Genomic DNA, 17117 nt, shown 5'->3' on the forward strand with positions numbered 1-17117 from the left:
CCAGGGGGTGGAGCCATTCTCCAGGTATAACAAAGACTTTCCCCACTAACCATCAGGAGTATAGTGATGCCCTCTTTTGGCCCCTGTTTTGACTACTTCCTCCAGTCTCTGGCAGAGTTGCACACCCAGACCACATATACTTTCTCTCAGCCTCTGGAAGCCACAAGATGAGATGTCTGGATATTATTTTCTATAGTCTGACCTGATGGTTTGCCGCAACTTCTTCCTGCCTCTCTTCCTGGCTCTTTCTCTCACTGCCATCCTTCCTCTTTCTGCCATACATGCTCCTCACAATCCTTCTCTCCTTTCCTGCTGCTTTCTTCTCTCCACCTTCACCTCATACTTACCATCTCATCCTTGCCTATTTAATAAAATTAATTTTAAACACATGAGTAAAAAAATAAACTAATAAAATGCATGTCAGATCATCCTGGACACTTCACTTGTATTTTGTAGTCCTTTCCCACATGCTGTTCTTTGACTGTTTAGAATGTTAGCTCCTCTGGGGCAGGGACTGTCTTATGTGTGTTGTACTTCAGCTGATAGAATCAGGTCCTGATCCTGAGTGAAGTCTCTAGATCAGTGATACTGAGACCTCAATGGTTCAGGAGTCAAATTAGGCATCAGCATTACCCCAAAGAGCCATAGTAGTGTGAATTCATTGTTTGTTTTACTGTAGTACTATATATTCATATTTAAACAGTCTGATGGGGAAATATATAAATTCTCTCAGCAAAATGACTGACCAAGTATTATTATTTTATCAACTACAATTGGTTAATAACATAGTAAAAACATCCTGATTGGTTAATAATTAAATCAGTGTTTTAATATCATGTGCTGCAAAGAGCTGCAGGAGCCACTTTCAGCTTGAGAGCCACAGTCTTTGTATCACTGCTCTAGATGCTGCCACAATATAAGTAATCACAATTTAAAAAATTAATCGCAATTAATTGCAGTTTTAATTGCACTGTTAAACAATAGAATACCAATTGAAATTTATTAAATATTTTTGGATGTTTTTCTAAGTTTTCAGATATATCTATTTCAATTTCAACACAGAATACGAAGTATAAAGTGAGCACTGTACATTTATTTTTACAAATATTGCACTGTAAAAATGATAAAAGAAATAGTATTTTTCAGTTCACCTCATACAAGTATTGTAGTGCGATCTCTTCGTGAAAGTGCAACTTACAAATGTAGATTTTTTTTTTTACATAATTGCACTCAAAAACAAAATTTAAAACTTTAGCATCTACAAGTCCCCTCAGTCCTACTTCTTGTTCAGCCAATTGCTAAGAAAAACAAGTTCGTTTACATTTAGGGGAGATAATGCTGCTGTCTTCTTATTTACAATGTCATCGGAAAATGACAACAAGTGTTCACATGGCACTGTTGTAGCCGGCGTTGCAAGATATTTACGTACCAGATGCGCTAAAGATTCATATGCCTCTTCATGTTTCAGCCACTGTTCCAGAGGACGTGCTTCCATGCTGATGATGCTTGTTAAAAAAAATAGTCCGTTAATTAAATTTGTGACTGAACTCCTTAGGGGAGAATTGTATGTCTCCTACTCTGTATTTTAACCGCATTCTGCCATATATTTCATTTTATAGCAGTCTCAGATTGAACACCGAGTATATGTTCATTTTAAGAACACTTTCACTGCTAATTTGACAAAATGCAAAGAAGGTACCAATGTGAAATTCCTAAAGATAAGTACAGCACTCGACCCACGGTTTAAGAATCTGAAGTGCCTTCCAAAATCTGAGAGGGACGGGGTGTGGCGCATGCTTTCAGAAGTCTCAGAAGAGCAACACTCTGATGTGAAAACTACAGAACCCAAACCACCAAAAAAGAAAATCAACTTTCTGTTGATAGCATCTGACTCAGATGATGAGATTGAACATGCATCGCTCTGTACTGCTTTGGATCGTTATCGCACAGAACCCGTCATCAGCATGGATGCATGTCCTCTGGAATGGTGGTTGAAGCATGAAGGGACATGTAAATCTTGAGCGCATTTGGCACGTAAAGTCTTGCAATGCCAGCTACAACAGTGCCATGTGAATGCCTGTTCTCAATTTCAGCTGACATTGTAAACAAGCGGGCTGCATTATCTTCTTCAAATGTAAACAGACTTGTTTGTCTGCATGATCAGCTGAACAAGGAGGAGGCCTGAGTGGAGTTGTAGACTCTAAAGTTTTACATTGTTTTTTATTTTTGAATGCAGGTTTTTTATACATTCTACATTTGTAATTTCCACTTTCACGGTAAAGAGATTGCACTGCAGGACCTGCAATGGGGGAATTTGAAAAATATTATTTCTTTTGTTTGTTTCTTTTTTACAGTGCAAAAATATTTTTACTTAAATATAAAGTGAGCCGTGTACACTTTGTGTTCTGTGTTGTAATTGAAATTAATATATTTGAAAATGAAGGAAACATCCAAAAATATTTAAATAAAAGCATTCTATTATTGTTTAACAGTGTGATTGTGCTTAATTTTTTTAATCATGCGATTAATTGTGCTTAATTTTTTTTATCGCTTGACAACCCCAATAAATAATTGCTCAAGCCTACTCCAGTGTTGTCTCTGTGATTAAAAAAATAAGTGTAGGGAGATGGAGTGAAAGGTAAGCTTCTGTTTTCTTCTGTTTGTATACGTGTTCTAGAATTAACAAATGTAAAAAGGAAAAATCCATAGAGTAAAAATAAATTGATCTATTGAGGAAATAACTTAATTTATACACAACTTTAACAAAAACTGCTTTGTTAAGCCTGGGATGTCATTGTACAGCCACAAACAAAGGGAGAGTTGCATTTCTTGCTCAGAAATAAACACTTGCTTATATGTTTAAAAAGGAAATCTTTTGTCTGAGTTGGGTTTTTTTCTATTACTGTTATCAATGATAGCTACGAATTTATCAGTGATTATTGTCCAGCTATCAGTAATCACTGTTACTTAATCTTGAATATATTTCTATAGAAGCAGATTTGATGTGACACAGCATATATCTGTATGGGGTCTCTGGGTTCATCTGGTTAAAGTCAAACTAGCATTTTTGCTTTGTCTCTAAACTTCTCAGTAAATGGTACCAAAAGCTATCTGAGTACACCTAAACTTACTAGCTAATGACTTGGTTCCCTGGTGCTGTGAATTGTTTCCTATTGGTTTTACCTGTGTTTCCAAGGGTTAAATGTATGGAAGCTGATGCAATCCCTCCCACTTTTCCCAGCAGTCTTCATTAGACAATTGCTCCATGGCAACAGTGAGATCACTGAAGACAGTTTTTCATTGATTCCCCTCCCCCCCTTCGCTTTTTGAGCTATTCTTTTCACCTAACCACTCTTCAATGAGAGAGCTTTTTTATGCTGGGCATATATATATACATCTGCTTTGTAAATAATTTAAGGAAGAGACACACCCTAAATTTTTTTCTTTATTTAATGTTTCACTATGTATTTAAAAAGGGAGACAGGATTAGGGGGCTGGATAACTGTACCTGCTGTAACTGATGTTATTAAGTATTCTTGCATATTTTGTTGGTCTTCTAGGGAAAAGAATAATGTGGAACAGGAACTGAAGGAGAAAGAAGATACTATCAAACGGAGGACAAGTGAGGTCCAGGTAAATGAACTGTAGAATTTCTCATATTTCACTTCTGATTTTTGGTGCATGTGTTCATTCATTCTTATAGAATATAATAATTGAGTCTTTAAGCCAAATCATGTACCGTTTACTTGGTGTTGGCTTAAAAAATAGATTACCTTAACAAAAAAAAAGTGTGAGAGAGAGAATATATGCATTTCACAAATCCAGTGAAGATATTTCAATGCCATGCAAATTAAGACTAATAAACTGGTCAAATAAATGGATTTGTACCATATAGAACCACTTCATGACAGTCACAATAAATCCCTAGTTGGGGAGATTATTTGTTGCTCCATTGTGAATTTTTTAAAGTCTAAATATCCTTTTAAATAGTTTTACTTTAAAGGGACTATGACAGTCTTTCCATAGGATCAGCAAATTCAAATGTTGTTGCTGTTTCCTATGAATAAAGACCTAATCTAGGCAGTTTAAACGCCAGGGTTTAAGGTGCTTATAGTCAGCCAAGACCTGTATTAAATGCTGCAAAGCTATTTTTCAATTAAATGATAAGTTAAGTGAAAAGCAGCTTGAGTTGCTGCATTTAAAAATCTAAATTTTACTGCAACATGACTCCTGATGATCTAAATACTTTTTGGATTATCAATGGACAGTAAAAGCTTAGTTTACATTTGATAGAGAATAAATAATGGAAATTTTTCTTACATTTTCTGAACTGAAATAAAATGTGGCGCGTCTTCCTCGCAACTGTCTTATGAATTTTTGCTTACCTATTTTATGTTGTATTCCTTGTGACTGGGTGGTAATTAATTGCATGACCTTTCAGGAGATAATTCATATCCTGGCACATCAGTAACAATGGCAGCCAAATGAATATGCAATAAGATGTCAAATAGGAGTTTGCTATACCAAATATGTTAATTAAATCTGCCTACTCACGTGAATTGAATCAAATTTTAATAATCTAGTAAAACCTATCATGAATATTCATGTCTGACACACATCAGGAATAATTTTGTATGGTGTGTGCTGGAATCTCATGGTTTGTGTGTGTGTGTTTGCTGAAGATTGAATTCCTGGCCTTGTTTGAAAAGGAGGCAAATAGTGCTAAATTAAAACTTTTTGATCTCTTAATTCCTGTTAAGAAAACAGAATATCACATTACTTAAGTGTATTATGTGCATCTAGTATTTGAGGTCAAGAGGTAATGCAAGATAAATGTAATTGACATTGTCTAAAGCAGTCGTACTGCAAACAACTGCTTTGAGATTCTGTCAATTTAAAGATCAAGTGGGCCTGCATGGTGGCTTATTCATTGTTCCTCCGCTGATCAGAGGCAGCCGTTGTGATTGTGATATGAATTTTAGTGCTGTTGAGCTGGTATTTGGGTTTTGATAAAGTTTGTGTGCCAGTGTTTCTAGAGCTACGTACAACAAAGATAACAAATTCAGATTGTCACTAAAATGTCATGACTGTTTTTGTGTTTTGGCGCCTGTATTGCTGTTTACCAAAGTATTTGACTGTGTACCACAGCTTTTTACTTTCTAATCTGTCTTCTCTCTGACTCATTTCATAATATCACTCTCCAGTATTTGTGCCACCAAAATTATTTCTGTGGTGACAAATTATCTCTCAAACATACCCAGTTTCTGCTTTGGCTGAATGAGGTGTGGAGAAGACTTGGGAAATGCTGTTCTGCAGTAAGAATCCATTTTTTGGGTGTATATAAAAAGATGCTAAACAACAATAATGGGAATGAATTTTAGATCAAGTATCAGTAAAAACACTGTTTTGCTGAAGTGCAGCAATTTAAAAATATGGAGAACTAGACTGAAAGGCCAGAAAGATCCATTAGATCTAGTCTGACCGCTTGTATAATACAGGCCATAGAATTTTTAATCCAGTTACTCCTGCATTGAGCCTAGAAACATGTTTGATTTAAAGCATGTTTTCCAGAAAGAATTGCAGTCTTTATTTGAAGAGCTCAAGTGATGCAGGATCCACCACTTCTCTTGGTAGTTTGTTCCAGTGGTTAATTACCCTCATTGTTTAAATAAAATAAATAAATGTGCCATATTTCTAATTTGAATTTGTATCTCTTTAACGTCCAGCCATTGTTTCTTGTTATGCCTTTCTTTTTCTGATTTGCACTGAATTTGACAGATTAATTATCCGTAGAATCCAGCATAGTCAGAAGTATTAATATATGTGGGCAGAATAACTGTCCACTTCTCCCAAACAAACAAATATGGGATGTTTGTCAGAATAGTTCAAGGGAAACAGTTGCAGTGCTAAAAGGCTATATGATTTGTCAGATCAAAGAGTCTGCGTCAGAGATAGGAGTAAAAAAAAAAGGAGTACTTGTGGCACCTTAGAGACTAACAAATTTATTAGAGCATAAGCTTTCGTGAGCTACAGCTCACTTCATCGGATGCATTTGGTGGAAAAAACAGAGGAGAGATTTATATACGCACACAGAGAACATGAAACAATGGGTTTATCATACACACTGTAAGGAGAGTGATCACTTAAGATAAGCCATGGGGGGGGGGGGGAGGAGGAAAACCTTTCATGGTGACAAGCAAGGTAGGCTAATTCCAGCAGTTAACAAGAATATCAGAGGAATGGTGGGGGGTGGGGTGGGGGGGGAGAAATACCATGGGGAAATAGTTTTACTTTGTGTAATGACTCATCCATTCCCAGTCTCTATTCAAGCCTAAGTTAATTGTATCCAGTTTGCAAATTAATTCCAATTCAGCAGTCTCTCGTTGGAGTCTGTTTTTGAAGCTTTTTTGTTGAAGGATAGCCACGAAATGCATCCGATGAAGTGAGCTGTAGCTCACGAAAGCTTATGCTCTAATAAATTTGTTAGTCTCTAAGGTGCCACAAGTACTCCTTTTCTTTTTGTGCATACTCTTAGGTCTGTGATCGAGTGACCAGAGAGATTGAAGTGTTCTCCAACTGGTTTTTGAATGTTATAATTCTTGACGTCTGATTTGTGTCCATTCATTCTTTTACGTAGAGACTGTCCAGTTTGGCCAATGTACATGGCAGAGGGGCATTGCTGGCACATGATGGCATATATCACATTGGTAGATGCGCAGGTGAAGGAGCCTCTGATAGGGCCTAATCACATCAGCCACACTATGATGGTATCCCCTGAATAGATATGTGGACAGAGTTGGCAACGGGCTTTGTTGCAAGGATAGGTTCCTGGGTTAGTGGTTCTGTTGTGTGGTGTGTGGTTGCTGGTGAGTATTTGCTTCAGATTGGGGGGCTGTCTGTAAGCAAGGACTGGTCTGTCTCCCAAGATCTGTGAGAGTGATGGGTCGTCCTTCAGGATGGGTTGTAGATCCTTGATGATGCGTTGGAGAGGTTTTAGTTGGGGGCTGAAGGTGATGGCAAGTGGCGTTCTGTTATTTTCTTTGTTGGGCCTGTCCTGTAGTAGGTGACTTCTGGGTACTCTTCTGACTCTGTCAATCTGTTTCTTCACTTCAGCAGGTGGGTATTATAGTTGTAGGAATGCATGATAGAGATCTTGTAGGTGTTTGTCTCTGTCTGAGGGGTTGGAGCAAATGCAGTTATATCGTAGCGCTTGGCTTTAGACAATGGATCGAGTGGTATGATCTGGATGAAAGCTAGAGGCATGTAGGTAGGAATAGCGGTCAGTAGGTTTCCGATATAGGGTGGTGTTTATGTGACCATCGCTTATTAGCACCGTAGTGTCCAGAAAGTGGATCTCTTGTGTGGACTGGTCCAGGCTGAGGTTGATGGTGGGATGGAAATTGTTGAAATCATGGTGGAATTCCTCAAGAGCTTCTTTTCCATGGGTCCAGATGATGAAGATGTCATCAATGTAGCGCAAGTAGAGTAGGGGCATTAGGGGACGAGAGCTGAGGAAGCGTTGTTCTAAGTCAGCCATAAAAATGTTGGCATACTGTGGGGCCATGCGGGTACCCATCGCAGTGCCGCTGATTTGAAGGTATACATTGTCCCCAAATGTGAAATAGTTATGGGTGAGGACAAAGTCACAAAGTTCAGCCACCAGGTTAGCCGTGACAGTATCGGGGATACTGTTCCTGACGGCTTGTAGTCCATCTTTGTGTGGAATGTTGGTGTAGAGGGTTTCTACATCCATAGTGGCTAGGATGGTGTTTTTAGGAAGATCACCCAAGTTCCAAATTTAATCAGCTAGACCAGCGGTTTTCAAACTGTGGGTTGGGATCCCAAAGCAGGTTGTGACCCCATTTTAATGGGATCGCCAGGGCCAGCATTAGACTCACTGGGGCTTGGAGCTGAGTCTTGGGACGGCAGGGCTGTGGCCCCCTCCATCCCACCCTACCCCACCCATGGTGACGGGGCTTGGGCCCTCTCCTGCCCAGAGTAGTGTAGTAATTTTTGATGTCAGAAGGAGATCGTGGTGCAGTCAAGTTTGAGAATCGCTGTGCTAGATTTCTCTTCACCACACTCACCACCTTTTCCATGGCCAGCTTCCACATTGGCTTCTCAACAGAGGAGCCAATTTAGCTGGCTGAGAAGCAACTTACGTTTTGGCCCTAATACTATCACCAACATTCTGGGCAGCTACCCCGCCTCCAGGATTTCCTTTCAAAATGGAGAGATCTTGACTTGTGGTCTTCACACACCCCTTAGTGTCAGCCCTGGGCTGTTGTGATGGAAGATTGACTGTTAGGAAAAAAAACTGAGTCAGGCTTCCAGATGCAGCAATCAGTTTGTTTTTAAGATTTTTCAGCAACAAAAATGGCTAGTCTTATATATTTAAGGAAAAAAAGGCCCATGACAATAAGCTTCCAAAATGGGTATATCTTTCCTGTGTATCCCAAAGACCAGTCCTGAGTGTACCATGCCTTTTATCATTCAAAGAAAGGCCATTTCCTGTAGAATAATGCAGTGAAAAGTATAGAATATTTGTACAAGATGTCATTTCACTGCCCATGCTTAAAATAGTTCTCTGGATTTCAATTTCCAGAACTCTGAAACATTGCTTTTTTAGTACTGTACTCCTTTAGTTTTTTAAGTGTAAGGAAAGGTATAACTTTTGATGATCTTCTGTCTTGGCTTCCCCTTTTAACACTAGAGGAGAAGTATATGGTGGTGATTGTTTTTTAATCACCTGTATTAAAAGTGTACATAATGCTATAAATCTACATGGCTCTTTACAGAGAGTTGAGACAAATGCCCCTTCCTGAAGCTGTTACAGTTTAAATACGATCACAGTTCAGGACAGGGAGCCTGTGGGAATTACTGATGAGAAAGGGAGGTGATGGATTGTTAAGAGAAGAAGTTCTGTGGATGAGGGTAGGAAAGTGTATTCCTAGCATGGGGGCAACATGATTGAAGGCATAAAGCCTATCACAGGAAAAGACATAAGGAGAGAAGATTGGAATCAGCAGAAGGAGTGATAGGCATTAGTGAGTAAATGAGTCTGGTGTTGTAAGAGAGGATAAGGAGTTTGAATTTGAAGTAGCCAGGAAGCCAGTGCAGGAATTTGGGGCAGAGGAGGAGGATGTTAAGTAGGGAGGAAACAAACAACAATGGAAAGCTCCAGTAATCAGTGTGAGAAGTGAACCACACTTTAAATGGAATTTGAAGAAATCAAAAAGAATTCTTATCTATTACTCAAATGGTACTGCTGAACTCTATTCATTTGTCTACATCTCATCTCCCTCTGTTTGTTCTTTCACCTCTTTTATGCCTTCTCTGTCTGGCTGCTCTACTTTACTTTTCTGTTTCCTCCCTAGGCCCTTAATGCATTTCAGCCATGAAGACTGGTACTGTGCTGATTCACTTTCTGGAGCTAATAGATCGCTCAGTAAAGACGTGTGTCTTGTTGGGTCGGGAGGCTTGGAAAGTGCTGATTTTTTGCACTGAGGAGACAAGTTCCTGATGCTAGGGTTCATGCACACTTGAGGGACAGGCTCCACACACCCTATCTAGTGTTTCTGATAAATAATGTCCAAGAGATTTTTCCATCTTGACTCTGAGATTGCAAGACAGTAGGTATCAGTTGCTAAGAGAACTTGTCACTGAACCATCTGATGCAACAAACTAGGCATCTGTTCTCTTCACTCAGTCTCTGAGCTAAGAGTTACAAAAATAAGTTATTTCAAATATTGTCAAAATGCACAATTACATCTTTGTATGAAAATTGCATTGCATTGACTATGCATCATACATGTGTGACTTTGAACTCTCTACATGTAAGTTAGACTGTTTGTTCCTGCAAAACAGATGAAGATATGGAAAAGTTAATTTTTAAGTATATTTGTAGCTGATGTGTAAGTGATTACATAGAACTGTCGCTATTAAGATTATTAAAAAGCATGTAGTAATATGTGAATTGATGGTGTCCCTTTTTGAAACGACTGGGAATTCTGCTCTAGTTTTAAATTTTTTTTTTGTCGCATTAGAAATTTAAAATGTTAATGCTTACATTTCATTTATTTAGAACCATACATATTTTTAGTCCTTGATCAGTAACTGTTCAGAGCAAGCACTGTGAGTTTACATTCTGTGCAGCTATGTGCTAATTTTTGTTGCATCTAAGCAAAGGCATTCTTTCAGAGGTTACTCCTGGGGGAATTCTGCACCACATGTGCAGAATTCATATCCCCTGCAGATTTCTTTGCTTCCCCACAGAAAAATGACTTTGACAGGGAAGCAAAGGAAAGCTGCAAGAGCAGTCATGCACCACTCCCTAACTGCGCACATAGATTGTTTCAGATACCCAGAGCAGCCAGCGGAGAGGTAAATCACTACAGGGCTGGGGACACCTCAGCCAGTGGCTCCTCCCCTGAGCCGGGATCAGCTGCTAGTCTGGGCTGGGCTGGAGACAGGAGAGGATGGGACTTGCCCAGCCACTCCTTGCAGGGGAGGAGGCTGTGTCAGACCCATCCCCAGAAACTTCCCCCACCTGCAGGAAGCTCAGCATCCTCCCCTGCTTCCTGCCCCCATTGCTCCTTAGCTACGGGGGAAGGGGTCACAGTATGGGGAGCTGCTCCCCGATCCGCCCAACCCCAGTGCATCCAGACCTCCCATACCCAGACACCCCTGCCAAACTTCACCTCGTACTCCCAGAACCTCCCCGCCCAGGCCTCCATACCCAAAGCCACCGAAACGCAAACCCTGCATCTTGAGTCCCCTGCACCCAAACCAACCCCCACTGAGCTCCCTGCACTCAAACTCCTTCCCTGACAAGCCCCACCCCTCTGAGCCCCCACATCCAGACCCCATGCCACTCACCCCCGAATAGCTGCACCCAGACCCCCATCCCACCCAGACTCCCCTGCTGAGACACCCAGACCACTCTGCTGAGCCTCTCACACCTTCACCTGGAACCCTGTGCAGAGTCCCATTGCACCTGGAACCCACCCAATGAGCCTCTGTGCATGCAGATCCCCCCACACCGAGATCTCCCCCAGTGAGCTGGCTGCACCCAGATTGTCCTGCCCAGAACCCTGTCACCCATACCTGTATTCCCCCGCACTGAGCCCCTCCACACTTGGATCCCACCTGGTTGAGCCTGCCTGCCCCACACCTGGTGCACTTGGTGCAGAGGGGCAGGGCCCCAGGGTGTTTCTGGGGCAGGCCCAGGCCTTGTGCTGTGTCAGGGTTGGGTGCAGTCTCACCACTGAGTCTGTGTCCTGGGGATGGGGGGGCTGCAGGGTGATCTCCCACCTTAGTGTAGCCAGTGGCCCGTGCTCCCCACTGCCATGCTGGATCCTCTGCATTTACTTATTGACAAATAAAACTTGCAGACTTTTTAATTTTTTGGCACAGAATGCCCTCAGGAGTAAGAGATGTGTGTGATAAATTAAAACCATTGGTTTGTGGGATGTCTATAGCAGAATTGAAGTTCCGGTTAGGAAAGGACTACTATAGAACAGTGTAAGTTTCTGGCTCAGTTCAACATTGGGAACAGCATTGTGCTAGCTGTTTTTAAGAAACTAGCTAACTGAGGTTTTACAACTGCAGGATTGGCCGGTTTCTAGCATTTTGGTGAGTCTCTGAGAAGCTCAGTGGGGGCTAAGGATATGAGGCAGGGGTTCAGGGAGGAGCAACTTCTAACCTGACTGGCCTCTCAGCCTGGGTCCAGGAAGTAGACTAAAGCTAGCAGCAGCACTCTAAATCTGGGGATAAGGAAGAATCAGCTTGCAGCTCTCCATGTGGTTCTTAAGAACATAGGAACATAAGAATGGCCATACTGGGTCAGACCAAAGGTCCATCCAGCCCAGTATCCTGTCTACCGATAGTGGCCATTGCCAGGTGCCCCAGAGGGAGTGAACCTAACAAGTAATGATCAAGTGATCTCTCTCCTGCCATCTATCTCCACCCTCTGACAAACAGAGGTGAGGGACACCATTCCTTACCCATCCTGGCTAATAGCCATTAATGGACTTAACCTCCATGAATTTATCCAGTTCTCTTTTAAACCCTGTTATAGTCCTAGCCTTCACAACCTCCTCAGGCAAGGAGTTCCACAGGTTGACTGTGCGCTGTGTGAAGAAGAACTTCCTTTTTATTTGTTTTAAACCTGCTACCCTTTAATTTCATTTGGTGGCCCCTAGTTCTTATATTATGGGAACAAGTAAATAACTCTTCCTTATTCACTTTCTCCACACCACTCATGATTTTACATACCTCTATCATATCCCCCTTTAGTCTCCTCTTTTCCAAGCTGAAAAGTCCTACCCTCTTTAATTTCTCCTCATATGGGACCGGTTCCAAACCCCTAATCATTTTAGTTGCCCTTTTCTGAACCTTTTCTAGTACCAGTATATCTTTTTTGAGATGAGGGGACAAAATCTGTATTCAGTATTCAAGATGTGGGAGTACCCTGGATTTATATAAGGGCAATAAGATATTCTCCATCTTATTATCTATCCCCTTTTTAAGGATTCCTAACATTGTTTGCTTTTTTGACTGCCGCTGCACACTGCGTGGATGTCTTCAGAGAACTATCCACGATGACTCCAAGATCTTTCTCCTGATCGGTTGTAGTTAAATTAGCCCCCATCATATTATATGTATAGTTGGAGTTATTTTTTCCAATGTGCATCACTTTACATTTATCCACACTAAATTTCATTTGCCATTTTGTTGCCCAGTCACTTAGCTTGGTGAGATCTTTTTGAAGTTCGTCACAGTCTGCTTTGGTCTTAACTATCTAGAGCAGTTTACTTTCATCTGAAAACTTTGCCACCTCGCTGTTTACCCCTTTCTCCAGATGGTTTTTGAATAAGTTGAATAGGATTGGTCCTAGGACTGACCCTTGGGGAACACCACTAGTTACCTCTCCCCGTTCTGAAAATTTACCATTTATTCCTACCCTTTGTTCCCTGTCTTTTAACCAGTTCTCAATCCACGAAAGGATCTTCCCTCTTATCTCATGACAACTTAATTTACCTAAGAGCCTTTGGTGAGGGACCTTGTCAAAGTAATCCCCCTTGTCCACTTGTTTGTTGTTCCCCTCAAAGAACTCTAATAGATTAGTAAGACAAGATCTCCCTTTACAGAAACCATGTAGACTTTTGCGCAACAATTTATGTTCTTCTGTGTGTCTGACAATTTTATTCTTTATTATTGTTTCAGCTAATTTGCCTGGTACTGACCTTAGACTTACTGATCTGTAATTGCCAGGGTCACCTCTAGAACCCTTCTTAAATTCTTGCTAGTAAGAATGAATCTTATGGAGATTAGGAATGGCTATAAATCTAAATCTAAAAAACCCCCATGAAGCTACTCATCTGCAGCTCAGGAAGAAAATTTTGTGTTTGGGCTTTTGGAGTCAGTTACTGAAAGGAACCTGGCCCTTCAGTCAAAGGAGTTCAGCTAATTAGCAAGAGGGAGATGTTGGCAAACAGGTTTGAATTACCTGACACGTGAATGAAAACTGAAAGATTCACTAATCCAGTTTGCTGTTAAAATGAGTGTACCGTTTACAGTAAATTAGGCAGACGAGCATAGAGTTAGAGTTCAGACAGTTAATTGAGCAGATGAAGGCGCAATCTCAACTATACTGAGCTTTTTCTTAATGATGGAGGATTGTTCAATCATCTTCCTGCCACCTAACCCTGACCACATCACCCCCATATTTGTATCACTCTGCTCCCTTCTCCTTTGCATCAAACACCTTTGCTTTTATGGTATTTCACCATTTAGCCCCTCTTATCAGATCTATCATTTTATTGAGCCACCAACCTTTACCTTTGTTCTTCCAAAAATGCAAGCCTAGGTCGTCTGTTTGTTGAAGCACCTTTGCATTTTTTTCCATGCCAGCTCTTTGCAAGCAAAAAAAGCTTTCCCATCAAATTTAGAGCGATCACCAGATCTTCCTTCAACTCCCACTTGTAGGCTCTGCTCTGCTCTCCTCTCTTCACATGCCTACAGTACACTGCCATCTAATGAGTTAATTGGGCAGTGAACTGAGATTACTGTTACACAAAAAGTGCTCATTTTAATATGTAAACTTAAATAATGAATTCTGGGGTAAGGCTGCCTTTTTTTTAACTGCATGTTTGTACTGCACATAGCACAATAAGGTCCTGATCCTTGGTTGAGGTCTCTGTATTACTGCAGTATAAATAATTACTGATCAGAATTAATATTTTTATCGAGGGATTTAAATTGTGGATAGCCTTCTTCAGCCACTGAAATGGGAATCTTGAGATCTGGGTTCTAGTTTTGGTTCTGCCATTCTTGTAATGCTGGGTAAATCACTCACCCTTTCTGCCCTGATTTCCTCACCTGTTACTTTGAGATTGCATTCTTCTGCCACTCCTGGGTAGTGAGGGTAACTTGCTTCTTTTTGTGAGGTGCACAGAAATTAGTGATGGGCACCACAGACATACCTATTAAATAAATAATAAAATATAAATTAGAAAAATCCATAAATGTAACATACAAAAAGGTGAGGAGTAGATTTAAGGTAGAAGTAAAATTTGTAAATTTCTTGGGGAAGTGACTGACTTTTTTTACTTTAGAAAGTACTAATGAGCTGCTTGTAAAAGAGAAAATGCTCCAAAAGCATATTGGATACTAAATATTGTACAGCAGAGCAATACCCTTAAAAATACATTATATTTAGTAGTCTAGTGTTTATGGAATGAAAATAATTAACTGTAAATGCAGTACATAGAATATCAGGGTTGGAAGGGACCTCAGGAGATCATCTAGTCCAACCCCCTGCTCAAAGCAGGACCAATTCCCAATTTTTGCCCCAGATCAGTAGAAAAGGGTAAGATCTATGTAGAAGGCAGTTCTCAGAATTTCATGTATAGCAGGCTGGGCTCTGTGTAGGTGCATGGGTCTTCTCACACATAGTAACTTGGAGGTAAACTTCATTTCTAAAAGCTTGGATGTGGGATTGATCTCTGAGATAAACACTTTTCCTTGCATAACCAACAGGATTTTGTATTTTAGCTGTATTAATCATAAGCTAATTTTGACAATTATTTTACAATTATTTTCACAATATTACTTTAAACAGGTTGATTTCAGACAGCCCTAGCTGTACTGTTTATCCCATCCCCCTTAGGAATCTGAGTAGGCCAGTGGTTTTCAAACTTATTTTCTGATGACCCAGTTGAACAAAATTGTTGATGCCTGTGACCCAACGGAGCTGGGGATGAGGAGTTTGGATTGTGGGAGGGGCTCAGGGCTGGGATAGAGAGTTGGGGTGCAGGAGATGGTCAGGGCTCTGGGCTGGTGGTGCAGGCTCTGGGGTGGGGCCGGGGATGAGGGATTTGGGTGCGGGAAGGGGCTCCAGGTTTGTGGGGAGGCTCAGAGTTGGGGCAGGGGATTGGGGCAGGGGTTGGAGCGTGGGCTTACCTCGGGCGGCTTCTGGTCAGCTGCGCAGCCGGGCTGCTAAGGCAGGCTTCCTGCCTCTTCTGGCACCGTGGACAGCGCTGTGCCCCGTCAGCAGCCAGCAGCAGGTCTGGCTCCTAGGCGGAGGCGTGCAAGCGGCTCTGCATTGCTCTTGCCTGCAGGCACTGCTCCCCGAGCCAGTGGGAGTGCAGAGCAGGTGCTCAGGGTGGAGGCAGTGTATGGAGGCCTGCGGACCCTCTACCTAGGAGCTGGACCTGCTGCTGGCCCCTTCCTGGGCACAGCATGGCATCAGAACAGCTAGGGACTAGCCTACCTTAGCCGGGCAGCACTGCCAACGCAACTTTTAATGTCCCAGGGTCGGTGGCGCTGACCAGAGCTGCTGCGACCCAGGGCCTTGTATTCCGCGACCCACTACTGGGTCGCGACCTGCAGTTTGAAAACCACTGGTGTAGACAATCATAGTATGGGGCTGGGCTGGCCAATGGTGGATGGGAGGGAGTGTCAAGAGGAGTAAACTGGCAGCTCTGGGAGTTGTTGGGAGAGTGTAGTGAAAGTCAGGGGAACAAGGACAGATGTGCAATCCACTCACTGCAACCCATGCTCAACCAGATGTGCAGAGAGCAGTGTGCTGTGCCAGCCCAGTAGAGGAGATGGGCTCAGGTGCTTGGGCTCTGCACACATGATCCACATGCAGGTTGCAAATGGGTGAGAGATAAATACAGAACCATCTTGAAGTATCAAAAGACAGCCGGACATTTCTGAAAGCCTGCCCAATTGCCTGGTGTCCTGCAAAAGCAAGACTCCATAGGTATGCCTCTAGAGAATATTAATATTAAATATGCTAACTCTTTCTGTAAACTGAAATTATTACTTGGTGTTGATCTGGTACGATTTCCATTATTACCAAGAAACTAAATAAATTAGTATATTAGAATATAATTAAACATCAGAGGGATGTAATCTAGTGGTCTGAGCAGAGGAGGGTTCTAGGTTTTAAATTCTGATCCCAACTGTTTTTTGGATAAACCAGTTTCTGTGTTGTCGCAGATGGACGTTACCTTACTAAAATGTTGAGGATTCATTTATATTGTGAAAGTGCCTTGAAGATAGAAAATAGTAATTCTAAAATAATTTCATAATTTTTTTAAATAAATGTTTTACTGTATTTCAGTTGTGGCTATAATTTTGGAATCTCTGCCTTGACTTTTTCATGTTTTTAAAAAGTTAGCCCTCAAAAGATAATAGCATTTTGACTATATCCCTTTGTGGCTCTGGCTATTGCTCTGCAGTGAGAGGAATGCAGTTACTACTTTTCAGTGGCCAAGGAAAAGAAACTGACAAAAATGTTTCTCTTCAGGATCTTCAATGTGAAGTGAAGAGGGAGAGCAATAATCTGGAGAAGCTGCAAGCTCAGAAACGGGAAGCACAGGAAATCCTTAATGGCCTCGATGAGCAAAAAGCCAAGTTAGAAGAGCAACTTAATGATATCAGACAGAAATGTGCTGAAGAGACCCAGGTGGTAAGTTGTGGTAGTTTATATCCATAGTAGTCCCTTTTTTCAGTTGAGACCAGTTATTGATGGGAATCTGCTCCAGCCCTCCACTGGAAGAAAATAGCCCTTTTAATGAGGGACTGTGGTTGGGAGAGGAGCATAG

At 41.4% G+C, this 17117-nt stretch overlaps 1 protein-coding gene across 3 annotated transcripts in view; it reads left to right on the forward strand.

Annotated features, from left to right (window-relative positions):
- The window catches only part of EPS15 (epidermal growth factor receptor pathway substrate 15), a 115905-nt gene that overhangs the window by 64319 nt on the left and 34469 nt on the right, over nucleotides 1-17117 (forward strand). For all 3 annotated transcript variants that reach the window (XM_038413259.2, XM_043491521.1, XM_038413260.2), the window contains exons 13-14: nucleotides 3561-3633; nucleotides 16820-16981. In XM_038413259.2, the coding sequence (XP_038269187.1) occupies nucleotides 3561-3633; nucleotides 16820-16981 (235 nt within the window). The remainder of the gene's footprint in view (nucleotides 1-3560; nucleotides 3634-16819; nucleotides 16982-17117) is intronic.

Source organism: Dermochelys coriacea, chromosome 8 (genome assembly GCF_009764565.3).
Source record: "Dermochelys coriacea isolate rDerCor1 chromosome 8, rDerCor1.pri.v4, whole genome shotgun sequence".
Taxonomy (NCBI): Eukaryota; Metazoa; Chordata; order Testudines; family Dermochelyidae; genus Dermochelys; species Dermochelys coriacea.